Below are 19134 nucleotides of genomic sequence, written 5' to 3'. Positions count from 1 at the left end.
CTATAGTAATAAGTGAGAATTCACTTATTTATTGGTCAGAGATTCCAGTTGGACTTTTTGACAGCATAAAATAAAATAAGGCCTTTTTTGGACGTTTATGTATTTAAGAGAAATAGTGGGAGTAACTTAAGAATAAATAGCATCTTAAATAGACAGTCACTGTTTTAGTATTGTTTACTTGTCAGTCAGATCAGCATCACACATGAACATGCATCATATATTCATTCATATTTGCAGTAAAAAAAAAGGCATTTATTTTTTGTACAATTCAGAATACAAGAATAAAAGGATAACTAAGTGCTTAAAGGTCCATATAGTTTGCTTTGAAGAAAATCGAAAATCTTTGCAAAGACTAATCTTAGCAATTCTGTTATTGGACGTGCTATGATGAAAGGCTCTCCCCCTTTAAACAAAAAGAAAAAAAGAAAATGGTCATGGTGATTCCTCACATGTAATATATCCATAAACAACAGCAGGTAAACGCAATATTGACCTCAGAGAAAGAAGGGAAGTGATGATGGAGAATGTAGGCGGCTCTGACACGTTGCTCTCCTTCACTGTTATACTGAATGGCTTCCAGCAGAGGAACACCATTTAACCTCGTAAACTCCTCCACCACCTGATAAAAAAAGGAATACTTACATTAAATTTGCTTGTTGAGTCATTTTACAAAGATCAATATAGAATGTTTTTAAGTGCAGGTTAATTATCGTTAACTAAAATTAAAACAAAAATTGCTCTTAAGTAAAATTTTATAAAAATGACCAAAAATTACTAAAAGTTTCAAAATAAAATGCAATTGGAAAATAATTCAAATGAAAACTCAATTTGTTTTAAATAAAAAATATAATATTATCACAATACTATTTGCAGCGAGAGTGGATTCTCGATGATCTCCTTCACCTGTGGGCTTCTGGACACCAGCATGTACAGCACGTCCAGGCTCAGGGTGACCACCTCTGGCTCGGCCATCTTGAGTGTGGCACACAGGGCGGTCAGCAGCCCTGCTTGAGTCAAACCAACACAGTATTCTGTGCCATGATGGGCAATATTACCCAGAACTCTCAGTGCCTTGTACAAACAACAATAATTGTATGAGAACTAAAATTGATCTGAAATAAAAATCTTTGAGAACATTATAAATGTCTACTGTCACTTTTAATCGATTTCAAATATTTTTTTGTTTTACAAAAATCCTAACCCCCCCAACTTTTGAACAGGAGAGTACATTATTCTCAAACATATTTCAGGTATGTCTTGGTTTCAGTACTTTAATATGGGTCAAAAATGCCCCAAAAAAAGCCCAAAAATGTAGATATGTTAGACTGATGTATATATGCATGCTGGTTTCTCACCATTAAGTTAATTCCTTTAGAGAAAGACAGAAACTGGATTAATATGGGAGCCATATTAAGAAGCAGCAGGCCAGAGCAGAACCCACTGGAGCCAGCTGAAAAGACATAAGAATGGTGTTCTCTCCAATAAACACATTCATTTCCGTTTGAGCTTTAATTGGGATGAATAATTGCTAATCAAATTGAGCACATGCATGCTGAGGTCCTGCTCACCGGTGAGGTTGTTGAGCGCCCACAGACTCTCTCTGCACAGAGCAGGATGAGGGTGAAGGTAAGCCTGACTAAAAACACAGAGCGCGACGAGGAGACGAGTGTCCTCTGGCATTACATCACCTCCACTGACCAGCAGGTTACCAAGGCAACGCAGAAGAGGCCAAATGAGCTGCACAGCACAAACAAGTGTCACAGTCCAGTGTAAATCAGGTAAAAGCAGTTTTTAGAGGATGAGAGAACCATAATAACCACATGATCATTCTGCTGATGAATTGCATTGGCATCAATTCTATAATTCCAATAGAGGTTTCCTTAGTTATAAAAATTCTATATCAATTTGATCTCACTCTATTAAGTATTGAACTTAATATGGGTGTGTGTGTGTATATATATATATATATATATATATATATATATAGATAGATAGATAGATAGATAGATATTATAGTGCAGTCAAACGATTAATCTGTATCCAAAATAAAAGTTCTTGTTTACATGATATGTGTGTATACTGTGTGTATTTATTATGTAGATATAAAACAAACACATGCATGTATATATGTAAGAAAAACATGTTATGTTTATATATTAAATATATAATATAAAATATAAATATATCAATGTAAAAACAAATTTCAAATTATATACTGTATGTGTGTGTGTATTTACATACAAAAAAAATAGACACAGTACACATACATAATGTAAACAAAAACTTTTATTTTGGATGGGATTAATCATTTGACTGTACAAATATATGTCATAATTATGTATTTATTTTATATCTTTAATAATTTATATGCAACATTTTCTGCGTTCAATTTTAAGATTAAATATGACTTGTTTTTGTGAAACTCATAAAATTGTGTAATAGTAAACACTGATTATAAAAGCATTGATAACTGAATTATACATAGGTGGTGTTTCTATTCAGTGAACACAATAATTTTAAATTACTCTCATCTTAGCCCAGATGTGCACTATGTACGTGATGTGGTTATAAAAATGACTTACCAACTCTAGTCCCCCCTCCAGGTTTCCTTGAGCAACAGCGCCTCCTAGTGTTATCAGAACAGCACTGCACTGAGAGAGGGCGCCTTGAGCGATCAGCATCGAGTTATCCAAATTACTGCAACCACAACATCATAACATCAACTGATATTTTACTCACTAGCCTCTTTCTGTTCCAGATAGAGATTGAAAGAGAATTCATGCCATCTGCCTCTAAACAGGTTTTAGCACAACTCTCCATTACTCTGTATTGTTTAGTAAGTTTTATAAAAGGAGAAAAGAACACACCTGCTGACTAAATAGTGCAAACACCATGTACACTCAATCGCTGGCCCGTAACCAAACTCAGGATCTGGAGTCAACCCTGAGATCACATGAGGGACTATTCCTGAAGCCATGACTGCCCTGGAGTTTCAAATATAAAACAAGGACAGAAACATTTGTGATGAATATCTTAATACTTTTCATTAGCAGTAACTATTTATAGCTAGCTATAGCAATTTCAGTGTGCCAAGACCTTAGTTCTTTTTGTCAAAAATACTACAAATAAACTAGGGATGCACCGAAATGAAAATTCTTGTCCGAAACCGAAAAAACCAAGGCCGAAAACCGAAACACCGAAAGAAATTATGCCAATTATTAGTAACATTGCATTTATTGCTATGACCGTGTACTAACTTTACTAAAATTAAGACATTGCATTGCATAAATTAATATTAAAGTTTCAAAGATAATTACAATTACATAAATTATAAAAAAAACATAAAAAAACAATTACAAATTATGCAAATATTTATTAAGCACATTGCAACAATGCACAGTATAAAATAAAATTCAAACTAAAAATGTATCCCACTCATGTGAATATTAAATAATAATGTACAGGCCTACTGGCCTGCAGAAAGGTTTTAAAATGAACTGTTCTCTCATAAAAACAAAGTGCATTTAGGTGAAGTCTATTTGAAATTGTTCTCTGTAGGACTAGAAAATGCATTACTTCTCCAGTAGGCAAGACTGTTATCACTTCTGGGGATGGGGACTTCAGACAGATAACTATTTGAGAAATATTTGAGAGAGTGTATTTAAATAGGGCCAGGGCATAAATAAACATTTTTATCAAATTAAAGCAGAAATCTAGCAGAAATATGGCTACAATCTGATATTATGTATGTATATATGTGTGTGTGTGTGTGTGTGTGTGTGTGTGTATATATATATATATATATATATATATATATATATATATATATATAATATGTCACATATATAGTAGCCTAAGAACAAAATAGCCAACGTATTATTATTATTTGAGGCACTTTCTTGCAGAATTCCACTGAATATATCAGACAACGAGGGTGCATGCCCCTCATCTGGTGCAGAGACGAGTCTTTTTTTCTGCGCTCTGATCTCAGTCTCCTGCGCTTGGAGTTTCTCCGTCTCCACGCGGGTTCTCTGCATCCAGCGTGGCCTGGATAATTTCTCGTGCGCGCTGCCTTATTTCCGCATCCAAGTAATGGTCTTTATAACGTGGATTAAGCACATTCGCGATGAAGTGCAGAGGATCCGAAAAGATCTCAGTGAGACGTGTGCTAACAGACTCTATAAGACTGTACTTTTCTTTGTTTTCACTTCGTGGTCCGTCTTAATCTCTTTAGGAGACGCTTTAGTGCTGCGAATAAAGGAATAAGAAGAGAGAGAATGTTCTCACTGGTGTGAAGTGAATGTCGCGGGGAGCTCGTGGTCTGCGCTATGCAGGTGCACGTGCAGGTCGCGGTTTCTGTTTGCATCATCACAACATTTCGGCCGTGTTGTTTCGGTGATAAAAGTCTGTCGGCCGAAAACCGAAAATGCACTTTTGGGCCATTTTCGGCCGAAAATTTTGGGTGGCCGAATATTCGGTGCATCCCTAAAATAAACATAAATTAACAAGTTGTGGTCACTTACGGGGTGATTTTTTCAGCCGCGTCTTTTGCCTGTAGCAGCTGAGACAAAGTGAAGCCAACTGCCTCCACAACGGCCAGATTATACCTCTGATTCTAGAACAGAAAAAAACTCTCTATTTCATGATCTCAAGAACTTGCCAAGTCACATTTCAACCCAAATTGAAAATAAAGAAAAGAGAAAAAAAAGAAATAATATTTTGCTAATATTAGATTAGATAAAAATAAAAAAAGAAAATTTAACTCTTACAGTAATGAGAATCACCACTGAGAATAATAAGAACAAAAAATCCACAAAAGTTGTATGTCTGGATGTGTCATTTAAATTTTTTTTTTTTAAGAAAAAAGATTTTGGGTAAAGATTTTTATTTTTATTTTACTTTAATTTATTTCCTTTTTTGCATTGTGACTATTATTTATTGCATTTTTTTTGCATTGCATATCAGTTAAACACACTACCCCCCCCCCCCCCCCCCCTCACACACACACAAATCCCAATTACTTTAATATGAAAAATTAAAATCATGAAATATTTTACTCTTACAGTAATGGGAATTTCCACTGATAATAATGAGAACAACAAAATTTCTAAAAATTTCTGGATGTGTTATGGTAATTAAATTAAAAATAAATACAAATTTTTAAAGATTTTTTGTTGTTACTGTTGCATTGTGACATTATTTATTTATTTTGAATTACATGACAGTTAAACATACTCACCTCCCCCCAAATTCCCATTACTGTGATAAGAAAAATGTAATAAATAATGAAAAAAGTTACTCTTACAGTACTGAGAAACACCACTGATATTAACAACGAGAACAAGTATTACTGAATGGGTGAATGTGCACATAATTATCAGTTGTCCAAAAACCTTTCCTCTTTGCAAAAAAAATAAATAAAAAAATCTTGTCTCTTTTGAGTTAGGATGAAATATAACCCATAATTCTTTTTTTTTTTGAGTCTCAGCATATGAGAATGCATTCAGAGATGGAATAACATTATCAGTATATATGCTAAGACTTCATTTAAAGTCAATTATAAGAGTTAACAAAAGATATAGTTTACTATTAGTAACCTAAATGGTCTTACATGAATGCAATTTGCAAGTGCAGGAACTATTCCCTGAGCTAGAAGCTTCTCTCTAACCACAGCGCTATCAGGACACAGATTTCCCAGTGTGTATAAAGAAAGCTCCTAAAGGAAAAGACAAAAGAGACAAATTCATGAGGACTGATCGATTACATGCCTTTGACACTGACTTCAAAGTGGTAACCCACTGACCGTTAGCTTGGTGCTCTGACCGGAAAGGTAAGTGAGGAGGTAGGGGCCGGCAGGCAGACAGGCCTGACCTACACTGGGGTGCGTGGACTGAGACAGCGCATGCAGACAGCGTGCCGCTTCCAGCTGACACTGAGCATTGTGAGAGCTGAGCTGTCCAATCAACATGTGCATGCTGTTCTCGCATCTGAAGAAAAACACAGGCTATGCATTAGTAAATACACTTATCTATATATGTCTTTGGAATAATGTTCTTTTTTTATGTTTTTGAAATTCAAATATTATTATCATTTAAAATAAGTAAATACATATGATAAAAAAATATGTTAAATGGGAATAGATAATATAAATTATATATAGCTATATTATCTTTACTATATAAGATAATTAATGAGGATTATAAATGTAGTGCTTATATTCAATGCTAATAAAAAATGTGCAAATGTGACATTTTATTAATGACAATTAAGCACAATGGCAAAAAACTTAATAAAAATAACTACTGTTAAAGAAAATAAAAGAAGCTTGCAACATGTAAAGTTTTTCCTGTTTAGTTTAGGGCTGAAATATGTTTTGTGAAATTTACTCCTACACATTAAAATATAAATCATAGACCTCCTGAAATAAAGCAAGTGAGTTTATTTATACAGCACATTTCATACCCATGTATGGGTAATTCAATAAGGTAATTCAAGGTGCTTTGCATAAAAATTATCTTACAAAATAATAATTAAATAATCATAAAAGATGACTAAGAAATAAAACTAACAATACAATTTAAATACTAAACAATTCTAATTAAAATTTATAAAAAATTAATTAATTTAAAACAAATGAGAAGAAAAGAGATGTATAAGCAACATGATGCAGTGCATCAAATAATATAAACTGTGTTGGTATCGAAGTCCTACTTAATGAAAGTGAGTTGGCTCTCTGGGTTTCTTAGTGCTTTTCGTAGAGATGCAAGACGAGTTGCTTTCTCCTCACCCCCAGACTGGACTCCACGTATCATCTCTCTGACCTAATGTTACACACACAGCACACATGCTTCAGAAGACATAAGCAATATTTATTTATAGTTTGCTAAGAATGGAATCATTCCTTTCCTCCATATGCACTATATAGTACAAAAATGATCCTAAGCATTTCTCTCTGGAGACTGACCTGTTCAGGTGACAGAGGGATGGAGCCAGTCTCCATGGAGTCTTCCTCCTCCTCTTCCTCATCCTGCAGGAGTCTCTTACTGACGAGCTGTCTGTCTCTCCGTGCCTGTCTAAGAGCTAGGAGTAGATGAATACATACATAACATATATCATTTTGCCTAACGTTACATTAATACATTACAAACGTACATAAAAATCAACAAAACTGAGAGATGAAACACACTTTTCTCAAACTCTCTCCTCTTGTGTTTGAACTCCTCCAAATTAAGGGCAGATCCACTTGCTTTGTGACGGAGGGTTTTCAGTCTCCACATCTTTAAGATGGTTGTTCACTGCATCCAAATGAAAACTTGCGCCCTGATTATCGAATTTTTAAACGTCTATCTATTTCTCTCATCACATATTCTAACGCGGCTTGTTGTGGTTGTTTTAAAAATTGTGAACCGTGAAATGAGATTTCAAAATAAAAGACCTGCTAAAAATATCCTATTATTATTATATTTTCATTATTATTATTATTATTGTTATTATTTTTAATTAACTATTTAAACAGCTAGCTGAGTTATAGACAGTTTACTGTTAACAATCCTTTCACCCTCAATTGTATTCGTGTAGCTTTTATTTTGTAATCTAGGTGCAGCCCTCGCGTTTCGCTTCACACTTATTTGAAGAAGAATCGAGTAAACGCTAGCAAGTCATCTCGATGCCATTAGTAAATAAATTCAGAGTACATCCAGAGTTTCATATACAGTTTCTAGGTATGTGACTAAGACAAATTGCACTTTTACTGTTTAATTAAATCTAGACATTCAAGGTTTTTATTTGTCCAGACCAACACAGCATGAAGACCACATGTTTCTATGCCATGATGTAATATTTTAAACAGTAACGTACAGTTAACTTACGTAGTCGTATGTCAAATGACTTGCTTTTTCGAATACATTATACAATACGTTTATAATGGTCATGCTACACTGGCCACTGGTTTCCAGTTATGTATGTTATAGCAAGGTGCCAAGATGTGGTATGTTTGCATGTTGCTGCATTTAAAATATTCAATTAAAAAAAATAAATGTTGATGGTATTTCAAAACGTAACTGTGTTGCCCTGAGGGACGCTTGCTTTATTCTTTTGGATTCCACATGCGTTTTCACCATAGACTGTGTAAAAACAGGGTTTTCACACATGCTTGCCTCTTAACTCCATTTCTCAAACAAAAATATGTATCTTTATTCAGGTTACAGAATCACCAGAGGTTTATTTCCACCATGTCAAAGGCAACCAAACGCAAGCACGTAGTCAAAGAAGTTCTAGAGGACTATGTCACACCCACTGAAGACCAACATATCATGAGGGTAGGGTACAATTACAGTTTTTGGGATCTGTAAGGCTTTGAGAACTCCATATATACTCATTGATACCAATAATTCTGCACCTCCTTCTCATCACAGGTCTCGGGAAGTAATGACAATAACCTCCATGAAGCTGTGCGTGACAGCGGCGAGTGCTTCCTTGTCAGTATGCCTACTAAATACCGCAAGAACATCTGGATCAAACGAGGTGAGTTTGTTTTACCTTTCATGGACATATAACGATTCTGTTCTTAAAGACACTAAAAGGTTTTAATGGTCTTTTTGTTTGTTAGGAGACTTTGTCATTGTTGATCCCATTAAAGAAGGAGGGAAGGTGAAAGGAGAAATAAGCTTCAAACTTTACAGGGACAATATTCAGTACCTGAGAAAACTTGGTGTCTGGTAAGACCATGTCTTTTTTATTTATTTATCTGAATTGAATATTTGACACCCCCAAGTTGTTCCAAACCTGTATGAGTGCATTTCTTCCTTTGAAGACAAAAGAAGATATTTTGAAAATTACTGTGGAAGAAGTCCATGGGGACCAGAAACATTTTGGTTACCAGCATTCTTCAAAATATCTTTTTATGTTCCACAGAAGAAAGAAACAGGTTGAGGGCGAGTAAATGATACAATTTTTGTTAGGGCTGCTCTGATCACGATCGGCCATCGTTATGAGCATCTAGTCAGTAAAGCCGGTTCTCTAATCAGCGGTAATTTCCTTCAGGTGCGTGGTTTCACATAGAGCAGCTGTTACTACACAGAGCCATTGTTAACTGAGAAGATGCGCAAATAAACGCTGAAATGAACGTGGATGCTCATAACGATCGGCCAATCGTGATCGGAGCAGCCCTAATTTTTGTGTAAACTAATCCTGAAATAGTTTTTTCAAATTATTATTATTAAATTTCAGTTTTAATTAAAAATCCTTTGATTGTTTTTCAAGAAAACTAAATTGAAATCGTTTATTAAACAGCATTTTCACACTTCACACAGGCCTGAAGGATTCCAGGAGGATCGCACATCCAGTGAAGAACGAGGGAACACAGAAAGAAAGAAGTGAATGAAAAACTGAGGAGGAGGAGGAGGAGGATGACAGCGACTCTGAGGATGATGACAGCGATCTATTTGTAAACACCAATCGTGCCACTGTTCTCTACAGTGAAAGTGAGGAAGAGACTGATGAAGGAGACGATAATGAAGAGGAAAAAGAAGATGAAGGAAGATCATAAAACTGCAAATGATCCTGGAAGGTGCTCCCACCACAGCATGACCAAGAACAGTTTTATATAAATCTTAATTGGGCTTAAAAATCTGGAAAACTACACTGTTGCCCAACTGAGCCGACTTTGGATTGAATGATTTCACTCTGATGGCTGTCAGAAGTTTCTGCTTTAGTTAAATTTGTTTCAAATCTCAAACACATTTTGTTTCATTAAAATAAACATTGTATATTATAATTCGTGTAAATATGGTGATTTAATAAACTTTGTTTTGTACACTTGTCATTTTGCCCACAAGTTTTTGCTGGTTTAATACTCATAGTACATTAACATTAACTCACTGAACGTCAGATTCAAAGTCATAACTAAGACAAAGTCAGCATGAAGTTAATTATTCTAATTTTCATTGTTATCAGGGTTTCTGTGGGTCTTATAAAGTCTTAATTCACAATTCCAATCAAATCAAATAAGCACAAATTTGAGGCATTAAATGTTGCATGCACCTCAAAGAAAAATAATATCTTTATCAGTGATTGTCTTTATTTTTATATATTTTTTAACACCAATGCAAATATCTAAACATACTTAATTCGAGATGATTCTACTTGAGGTGCAAAATGAAGATAATTTTAGACATGGTGTAGATTTAGATTATGAGACATTTGTACTTGAAAACAAGAAAAAAGCTGAGGAAGGACACTTTTTTTTGCAGGCACAATAAAAGTTATGACTATTTAAATACTCTAGTTATTAGGAGCAGTGGAAGTTGTAGATCAGTTATAAGTGTTTCTTACACAACTCATTGTGTGCTCTGTATTGACAGTGTTCCCTTCAATTTATTACTTACATTTTCTTTACTTGGTCTTAAAAGGGTCTTTAAAATGTCTTACATTTACCATCACAAAACCTGCAAAAATCTTGTTTATAAAACCTTGAGGCAGTTATTGCAGCAAAATGCAATAGTGAAGAATATTCAAAACAATTTTTTACAAAATAACTTGCAATTCAGAAAACCAGTTTTCAAGTCTTCTGTAAGATTGGGAACTTTAACTAAAAAACAAAACAAAGTTCAGTTGACATAATGCATTCAGGGCTGGGTGTAGACGTTTCACTCCAAAGTTGGAACATCTCAGCAGGGTTTCGCTTGTGCACCAGGAGGATGATGTGATTCGCACAGTCCTTGGGCTCATCTTTAGGTTAGTCAAAGGTGAAGAAGGCAGGGTGGTTGATAGGGTAAACTCTAAGTCTCTGAAGATACATGCCCAGGTAGACATCATCAGTGGGGAACAAATGAACCCTTTGCGACACATCCAAAAGCCTATGTGCCAGATAACCGGAGTAAAGCATCCCTCCTCCACCAGGGTATGATGGGTAAAGCCCTTTATAGAAACTCTCTGGGATGTACTTAGTTTCATTAGAGCATATAGGTGCTGCACTGCTTATCACGCCCCCCACAACAAACGTCTGCATTTTATTTGCCTGCCTGGATCCATTTGAGGAGCTTCCGTCTGCCTCCTCAGCCAGCAGATAGTCTAGGACAGCAGGTGTTCTCAAAAATAAAATCATCACCCTTAAAAATGAAGCAGGCATGCGGGCATAACATTGAGAACCAGTCCCAGAACAGCACGTCCTTCAAGGTGAGGTTGAAGAAGGTATCCATGAAGTCCCACTGGATGATATCCCCATATTTTTCACTCTAAATGCAATTTCTCTTCAATATGCAAGTCTTTGGACATCCCCAGAAGAAGACCCTGCAGATGAGCCTTTGCCGTCCACCTAGAGTTTTTATATTTCCTGAACACCCCCATGTTTCTTGTATGGCTTCTCAAATTTTGCGTTTTGATGGCCATGAGCAATGATGGTGCCCCTTTCTATGCTTGAGCATCACAAACATCTAAAGGATCTATGATCAGAAGATAGTCTCGACAGTGCATGGTGGTCACAAAGTTCTTCATCTGGATTGGTAGTTTGCCGTAATCTGGCATTGTATTGTTCATCTCATAATTTGGAAAACATCTATCTCCAGTCCTTCTGGACATTTCTGTTTTGTAAGAAACACTGGATGGGTTTTCAGCCAGATGAGGCCTTAGGATGGGGTTATATTGGCGATCCCTCTTGTACTGGATGATGTTTCACAGAGCACCACTGTCTAGCTCGCTTCTCCAGAAGGATTTCGCAGGATGAGGAGCCAGATCTCTGGAGTGTTTGAGCCTGCAGGTGGTAAAGTGTGTCGGCAGTACAGAATGTACAACACGTGCACCATGGGGTGCCCCATGTTTCATGATATAGTACAAAGCAACTGAGATATAGATGTAAACGGGGAGCAATATGCACGGCGGTATCGACACAGACATGAAGCCATTAACTGAGGAAAGAAAGATTAAGATGTAAAATAGATTTAAATGTGATGTTTTTTTTCCCTCAATCATTTAGACTATTACACCAGTGACAGTTACAGATATAGACAAAGACAAACATCTTAAAAAAAATTCCCCAATCGTTACCATAGTTTTCACCAAAATGGAATGGTACATTTTTGTTAAGTTTGTTGCATTTACATAAACTCGTGTACGTGTTGTATTTACATAAATGTCTACATTTACATAAAACTATTTAACATAAAATGTAGTAACCTATAGCTGGACTACTTAATAATAATAAAGTTTATCATAAAAGTATTTAGTTTTTAAATTATTGAAATAAACTCTAAAATTCTAAGCACAGCAGGAAAAAAAATACAGCAGATATCGTTTTCTTTTCCCTATTTGTGATTATTTTATTGTTCCAACAACGAAATGATAAGAAAACTGCTATTACTAAACTACTAATTCGCTGTAAACTTACCACAGTTTCCTGGGTTTTTATTTTATGATGAATTTAGCGTCATTCACATGGTTATTCCCACAATGTACAAACGGATGCTAAAAGACAAAGATATTACCTAAAATATGTAAAGGCATCTTGTAACAAAACAAACCAACAAGTATGTTTTTAACAGTAAATTCACATTCCCTCAGGTGTGCGTGTGTGAGGCCTCACTCAACTTGTGATCCAACCCCAATGAGACACACCTGAACCAGCTAATCAAGCTCTTACTAGGTAAACTAGAAACTTCCCGGCAGGTGTGTTGAGGCAAGTTAAAGCTAAACTCTGCAAGACCCTGGCCCTCCAGGACCTTGACATGCAACTCCAAGCTCTGTTGTCCCATATTTACTGTAAGAATATGCATATACTTTTTTTTTGTATGTTGTGGTTTCATTCACTTAGACATGTTGTTTGACGAGTATGGTGAGCTGTCCCCATATATCCCATTGCCATTTGAAAGCCCCACAGATAACATGTCACTTAGATCAGATGATCTGCATTACAAAAAAATGTCAGCATCACTGTTGATGTTGATTAGATTCTAGAATTTAGAATCAAATATTTTCATCAGTGTAATGATGATAGTATGAGCTTATCAGACCTTTTGTATGGAATCAATCATGGGTAAAACGCTCTCATCTTCTCCCCAGGCAGCTCGCACACAAACTCGTTGTCTTCAGGATGCTTGCTGATAAATGTGTTCCATACCAAGGATTTTTGAATATTCTGTCATCACTAGAAGAACTAATCCTTGACAGAGTCTTGTCGAGCTGGTTAAGTAGGGGTTACAGAACTTTGAGTTCCTCTCTTGCTTTATTTAATATATGGTTTGTACCTTTCTAAACAGTAATATTACTACTGAAAGTTGCACTAAAAGTACACACACACAAACTGTGTAGAATAATTATCATTCAGAAATTGCTAGAAAATTTCACAGTCAGTTACAAAGAAACAGTAAGTAACACTGAAATAAAGTTAAATTCAGAAGTAGAAAAAAAACTTAGAAAAGATGTTATGTAGTGTTTTCTTGTATAATGTACTTCAGTAATCTAAAAATTCTTGCTTAAAATCAACATGCTTTATATGTTGAAAAACAATTTTATATATATAGGCAAATCTCAATAAATTAGAATGTTGTGAAAAAGTTAATTTATTTCTTCAACTCAAATTGTGAAACATGTGTATTAAATACATTCAGTGCACACAGACTGGAGTAGTTTAAGTCTTTGGTTCTTTTAATTGTGATGATTTTGGCTCACATTTAACAAAAACCCACCAATTCAATATCTCAACAAATTAGAATATGGTTTCATGCCAATCAGCTAATCAACTCAAAACAATTCCTGAGCCTTCAAAATGGTCTCTCAGTTTGATTCACTAGGCTACTCAATCATGGAGAAGACTGCTGATCTGACAGTTGTTCAGAAGACAATCATTAACCCCCTTCACAAGGAGGGTAAGCCACAAACATTCATTGCCAAAGAAGATGGCTGTTCAAAGAGTGCTGTATCCAAGCATGTTAACAGAAAGTTAAGTGGAAGGAAAAAGTGTGGAAGAAAAGATGCACAACCAAACGAGAGAACCGCAGCCTTATGAGGATTGTCAAGCAAAATAAATTCATGAATTTGAGTGAACTTCACAAGGAATGAACTGAGGCTGGGTTCAAGGCATATAGACGTGTCAAGGAATTTGGCTACAGTTATCGTTAAGTCTCTTTTTAAGTCACACCTGAACCACAGACAATGTCAGAGGCGTCTTACCTGGGCTAAGGAGAAGAAGAACTGGACTTTTTCCCAGTGGTCCAAAGTCCTCTTTTCAGATGAGAGCAAGTTTTGCATTTCATTTGGAAACCAAGGTCCAAGTTCATAGCCCAAGTTGCTTAAAGTCCAGTGTTAAGTTTCCACAGTCTGTGATGATTTGGGGTTCAATGTCATCTGCTGGTGTTGGTCCATTGTGTTTTTTGAAAACCAAAGTCACTGCACCCGTTTACCAAGAAATTTGAGCACTTCATGCTTCCTTCTGCTGACCAGCTTTTTGAAGATGCTGATTTCATGATTTGGCCCCTGCCCACACTGCTAAAAGCACCAAAATTTGGCTAAATGACCATGGTGTTCATGTGCTTGACTGGCTAGCAAACTCACCAGACCTGAACTCCATAGAGAATCTATGGAGTATTGTCAAGAGGAAAATGAGAAACAAGAGACCAAAAAATGCAGATGAGCTGAAGGCCAAGGTTAAAGAAACCTGGGCTTCCAGACCACCTCAGCAGTGCCACAAACTGATCACCTCCATGCCACGCCGAATTGAGGCAGTAATTAAAGCAAAAGGTACCCCTACCAAGTATTGAGTACATGTACAGTAAATGAACAAACAACATGTTTTAATTGGTCTTATGAAGTATTCCAATTTGTTGAGACAGAGAATTGGTGGGTTTTTGTTAAATGTGAGCCAAAATCATCACAATTAAAAGAACCAAAGGCTTAAACTACTTTAGTCTATGTGCATTGAATTTATTTAATACACGAGTTCCACAATTTGAGTTGAATTACTGAAATAAATGAACTTTTTCACGACATTCTAATTTATTGAGCTGCACCTGTATATTTCTGTAACGCTTTACTTTGGTAATAAGTTCACATTAATTCTATTTAGTTAACTGCATTATAGTTAACATGAACTAACAATGAAAAATACTTCTAAAGTATTTATTAACCTTATTTCATGTTAATTTCAACATTTACTAATTCATTATTAAAATCAAAAGTTATATCTGCTAATATTATATAATGTGAGGTATAATTAACAATAACAAGTTAATGAATGTTAACGAAGATTAATAAAAACTCCAACAAACTATTGTGGCCTTAATGTAAAGTGTTACCCATACTTTTCCTCCAAAGTGTCTTATTTTCATCAATAACTTCATGTAGGTAACACTAAGGAAACACTTGTTTGTTTACTGTGTTAAGACGTGCTGCGTTTAGTCTCGTACTCTATCGCATACGTTGTCATTGTTGTGCGCTTGCTTAGACCTTTGTTGTGATAAACAGTAAAGTACGTTCAACTGAATTCAATTTCCGTTTTGTCGGGTTTAAAAAAGATCAGTATACCGCGGCAGCGGTCGCGGCAGGCCTCCAGTTAAGCCCTCCTCGTGTGAAGACCGAAGAGTGTAAAGACCATCAACTCTACCGTGCGACTCCACCGGGCAGGGACACCGGCAGGGAATATAAGTATTGTTTTGATTAATCTCTTTTTCCTTCTCCTTGTTTCATTTCTATTTAAGTTGTTTTTTGTTTATAACCAAATCTTACTATGTGTTTCCAGATCCCTACTATCACTACCACTCGCAAACCACACATCACACAATGTAGACAGCGCAATCTTAACAACCTGCACACTTTGCCTATATCTGCTAATACACTACTTTCTTTTTCTATTGGTCTCTGGAATTTCCACTCTGCTGTAAACAAAGCCGATTTCATTACTTCTATTATTAGTCATTCAAAGCTTAATCTCATGGCCCTAACAGAGACCTGGATCAAACCAGAGGATACTGCTACACCTGCAGCGCACTCCAATAATTTCTCATTTTCCCACTCCCCCCGTTTGACTGGAAGAGGTGGAGGTACTGGTCTGCTCATCTCTAATGATTGGAAATTTAATCCTTTACCATCTTTGGGTATCAACATCTCCTTTGAATCTCATTCAGTTACTGTTACCTACCCTTTTAAAATACCTTTTGTACTTGTCTATCGACCCCCAGGACCACTGGGTAACTTTTTGGATGAATTAGATGTGTTGCTCTCAACCTTTTCTGAGGATGGTACTCCCCTAGTTATGCTTGGAGATTTCAACATCCATCTAGATAAACCTCTGTTTGCTGATTTCCACACTCTGCTTGCCTCTTTTGATCTCAACCGAGTGTCAACTACTGCTACTCACAAATCAGGCAACCAACTGGACCTTATTTATACACGACACTGCTCTACTGATCATGTTCTGGTTACTCCACTGCACACGTCGGATCACTTCCTCCTCACTCTTAACCTCAACATGGTCCCTGACACTTCACTTACCCCTCCACATGTCATCTTTCGAGGTAACCTACACACACTTTCACCCTCCCGGCTTTCTGCAATGGTTTCATCTTCACTTCCTTCCCCTAAACTGTTTCCATCTTTGGATGCTAACAGTGCTACTGATACTTTCTGCTCCACTCTTACATCTTGTTTAGACACTGTTTGCCCCTTATCTTCCAGGCCAGCCCGTAACACCCCTTCTGCCCCTTGGTTATCTGATGTTCTACGCGAACACCGTTCTAAGCTTAGAGCTGCTGAAACGGTGTGGCGCAAATCCAGAAATACTACTGACCTTAATATGTATCAGTCACTCCTATCTTCTTTCTCTGCTAATGTCTCCACTGCTAAAATTACATACTACCATAACAAAATTAACAATTCGTCTAATTCTCGCATGCTTTTTAAAACATTTTCCTCACTTCTTTGTCCCCCCCCCTCCTGCTTCATCTCTAATAGCTGACGACTTTGCAACGTTTTTCATTAATAAAATTAAACACATTAGTGCACAATTTTCCACACCACAATCAGTCAAGCTCATATCACCAGCAAACTTACACTCATTTACATCCTTCTCTTCACTCTCTGAGGCAGAAGTCTCAAAACTCATCCTTTCTAATCACCCTACAACTTGCCCGCTTGATCCTATTCCATCTCATCTCCTTCAAGCCATTTCTCCTGCAGTTGTACCTGCACTCACTCACATCATCAACACATCCCTCCACACTGGTGTTTTTCCCTCATCATTTAGACAGGCACGTATAACTCCACTACTTAAAAAACCCAACCTCAATCCATCTCTTTTAGAGAACTACAGACCAGTTTCCCTTCTTTCATTGCAAAAACACTTTAACGAGCTGTGTTCAACCAAGTCTCTACATTTCTCACACACAACAACCTCCTTGACAGCAACCAATCTGGCTTCAGAAGTGGACATTCAACTGAGACTGCCTTGCTCTCAGTTGTTGAAGCTCTAAGACTGGCAAGAGCGGAATCCAAATCTTCAGCACTTATCCTGCTTGATCTGTCCGCTGCTTTTGACACGGTTAACCGCCAGATCCTCCTATCAACCCTACTGGCAAAAGGCATCTCAGGAAACACACTTCAATGGTTTGAGTCTTACCTATCAGATAGGACCTTCAAAGTATCTTGGAGAGGTGAGGTGTCCAAGTCACAACATCAAACTACTGGGGTGCCTCAGGGCTCAGTTCTTGGACCACTACTCTTCTCTGTCTACATGGTATCATTAGGTTCTGTTATTCAGAAACATGGCTTTTCATACTACTGCTATGCTGATGACACTCAACTCTACCTCTCATTCCATCCTGATGATCCGATGGTAGCTATTCGCATCTCAGCTTGTCTAACAGACATTTCTTCCTGGATGATGGACCATCACTTTCAACTCAACCTTGCCAAGACAGAACTGCTTGTGATTCCAGCAAACCCATCGTTTCATCACAATTTCACCATCAAGTTAGGCACATCAACCATAACTCCTTCAAAAACAGCTAGAAGCCTTGGAGTTATGATTGCTGATCAGCTGACTTTCTCAGACCACATTGCTAAAACTGTCCGATCCTGCAGATTTGCTTTATTCAACATCAAGAAGATCAAGCCCTTTCTTTCGGAACATGCTGCACAACTCCTTGTTCAAGCTCTTGTTCTGTCCAGGCTGGACTATTGCAATGCCCTCTTGGCAAGTCTTCCAGCCAATTCTATCAAACCTTTACAATTAATTCAGAACGCGGCAGCAAGATTAACTTTTAATGAGCCAAAAAGAATACATGTCACACCTCTGTTTATCAATTTGCACTGGCTTCCAATAGCTGCTCATATAAAATTCAAGGCATTGATGTTTGCCTACAAAACTACCACTGGCTCTGCACCCATTTACCTAAATTTGTTACTTTAGACTTATGTGCCCTCTAGAAGCTTGCGTTCTGCAAGTGAACCTTGCTTGATTGTGCCATCCGAAAGAAGCACAAAGTCACTTTTACGGACTTTTAAATTAAATGTTCCCTCCTGTCGGAATGACCTCCCCAACTCTATCCGGACGGAGTCCTTAGCCATCTTCAAGAATCGGCTTAAAACACATCTCTTCCATCTTTATTTGCCCCTCTAACTTTAACACTCACTATTCTAATTCTATTCTTTAAAAAAAATCTAACTACCTTTCTAATCTTTTTATATTCTATTTTCTTTTAATTAATTTTGCAATTGTATGTGTGTGTGTGTATGTGTAAAGACCTCTAACACTAGCTTGCTCTATTCTTTTTTTTATTCTAATGGTTTTCTTTATATTATATTATTTAAAATCCCATGCTAGGTGTACTGTGTTAACCTAACAGACTTGTTATAGCACTTATATAGTGTTACTTTTTGTTGTTTTTGATTGCTTCCACTGTCCTCATCTGTAAGTCGCTTTGGATAAAAGCGTCCGCTAAATGAATAAATGTAAATGTAATGTAAATGTAGGTGTATTCTTTGCATGAGTTCCATGCATTCATCTAATGCGAAATGTTTTTGCAAATTAGTTTCAATAAATGCTCATTTTAAACTGAGTATTTTTCAAGCACTTTTATCTCTAAAATTCAAGGAAAATTTGATTCCTCAAAATATTATCCAGACCTGTACCCACCATAGAGACAGAGA

General features: G+C 36.6%; 1 protein-coding gene and 2 pseudogenes across 1 annotated transcript; 1 reads left to right on the top strand and 2 right to left on the bottom strand.

The window, feature by feature from the left end:
- Positions 1-291: 291 nt before the first annotated feature.
- On the bottom strand, positions 292-7398 carry tmco6 (transmembrane and coiled-coil domains 6). The gene is made up of 13 exons (XM_059516757.1): positions 7187-7398; positions 6965-7080; positions 6712-6821; positions 5804-5987; positions 5612-5716; positions 4524-4615; positions 2868-2984; positions 2583-2697; positions 1569-1737; positions 1356-1450; positions 904-1071; positions 494-619; positions 292-403 (listed from the first exon to the last, which is right to left on the bottom strand). Exons 1-13 carry the CDS (start codon positions 7275-7277, stop codon positions 383-385), a joined length of 1509 nt encoding a protein of 502 aa, XP_059372740.1. The 5' UTR covers positions 7278-7398; the 3' UTR covers positions 292-382.
- A 207-nt stretch (positions 7399-7605) lies between these two features.
- Positions 7606-9816, top strand: LOC132110160 (probable RNA-binding protein EIF1AD; annotated as a pseudogene).
- Positions 9817-10588: 772 nt separating this feature from the next.
- Positions 10589-11882, bottom strand: LOC132109317 (N-acetyllactosaminide beta-1,3-N-acetylglucosaminyltransferase 2-like; annotated as a pseudogene).
- Between the last annotated feature and the right edge of the window lie 7252 nt (positions 11883-19134).

The sequence above is a fragment of the Carassius carassius genome, chromosome 29 (assembly GCF_963082965.1).
Source record: "Carassius carassius chromosome 29, fCarCar2.1, whole genome shotgun sequence".
Classification (NCBI taxonomy): domain Eukaryota; kingdom Metazoa; phylum Chordata; class Actinopteri; order Cypriniformes; family Cyprinidae; genus Carassius; species Carassius carassius.
Note: the sequence above shows the minus strand (reverse complement) of the source record. Positions and strands in the feature narration are given on the sequence as shown.

Excerpts from the sequence above, each read along its gene's own strand:
- tmco6 (XM_059516757.1), bottom strand. The coding sequence starts at position 7,277 with ATGTGGAGACTGAAAACCCTCCGTCACAAAGCAAGTGGATCTGCCCTT. Across the intron at positions 7,081-7,186 it reads GAGGAGAGAGTTTGAGAAAA|CTCTTAGACAGGCACGGAGA; the intron begins GTGTGTTTCATC and ends ATCTACTCCTAG. Across the intron at positions 2,698-2,867 it reads TTGCACTATTTAGTCAGCAG|TAATTTGGATAACTCGATGC; the intron begins GTGTGTTCTTTT and ends TTGTGGTTGCAG.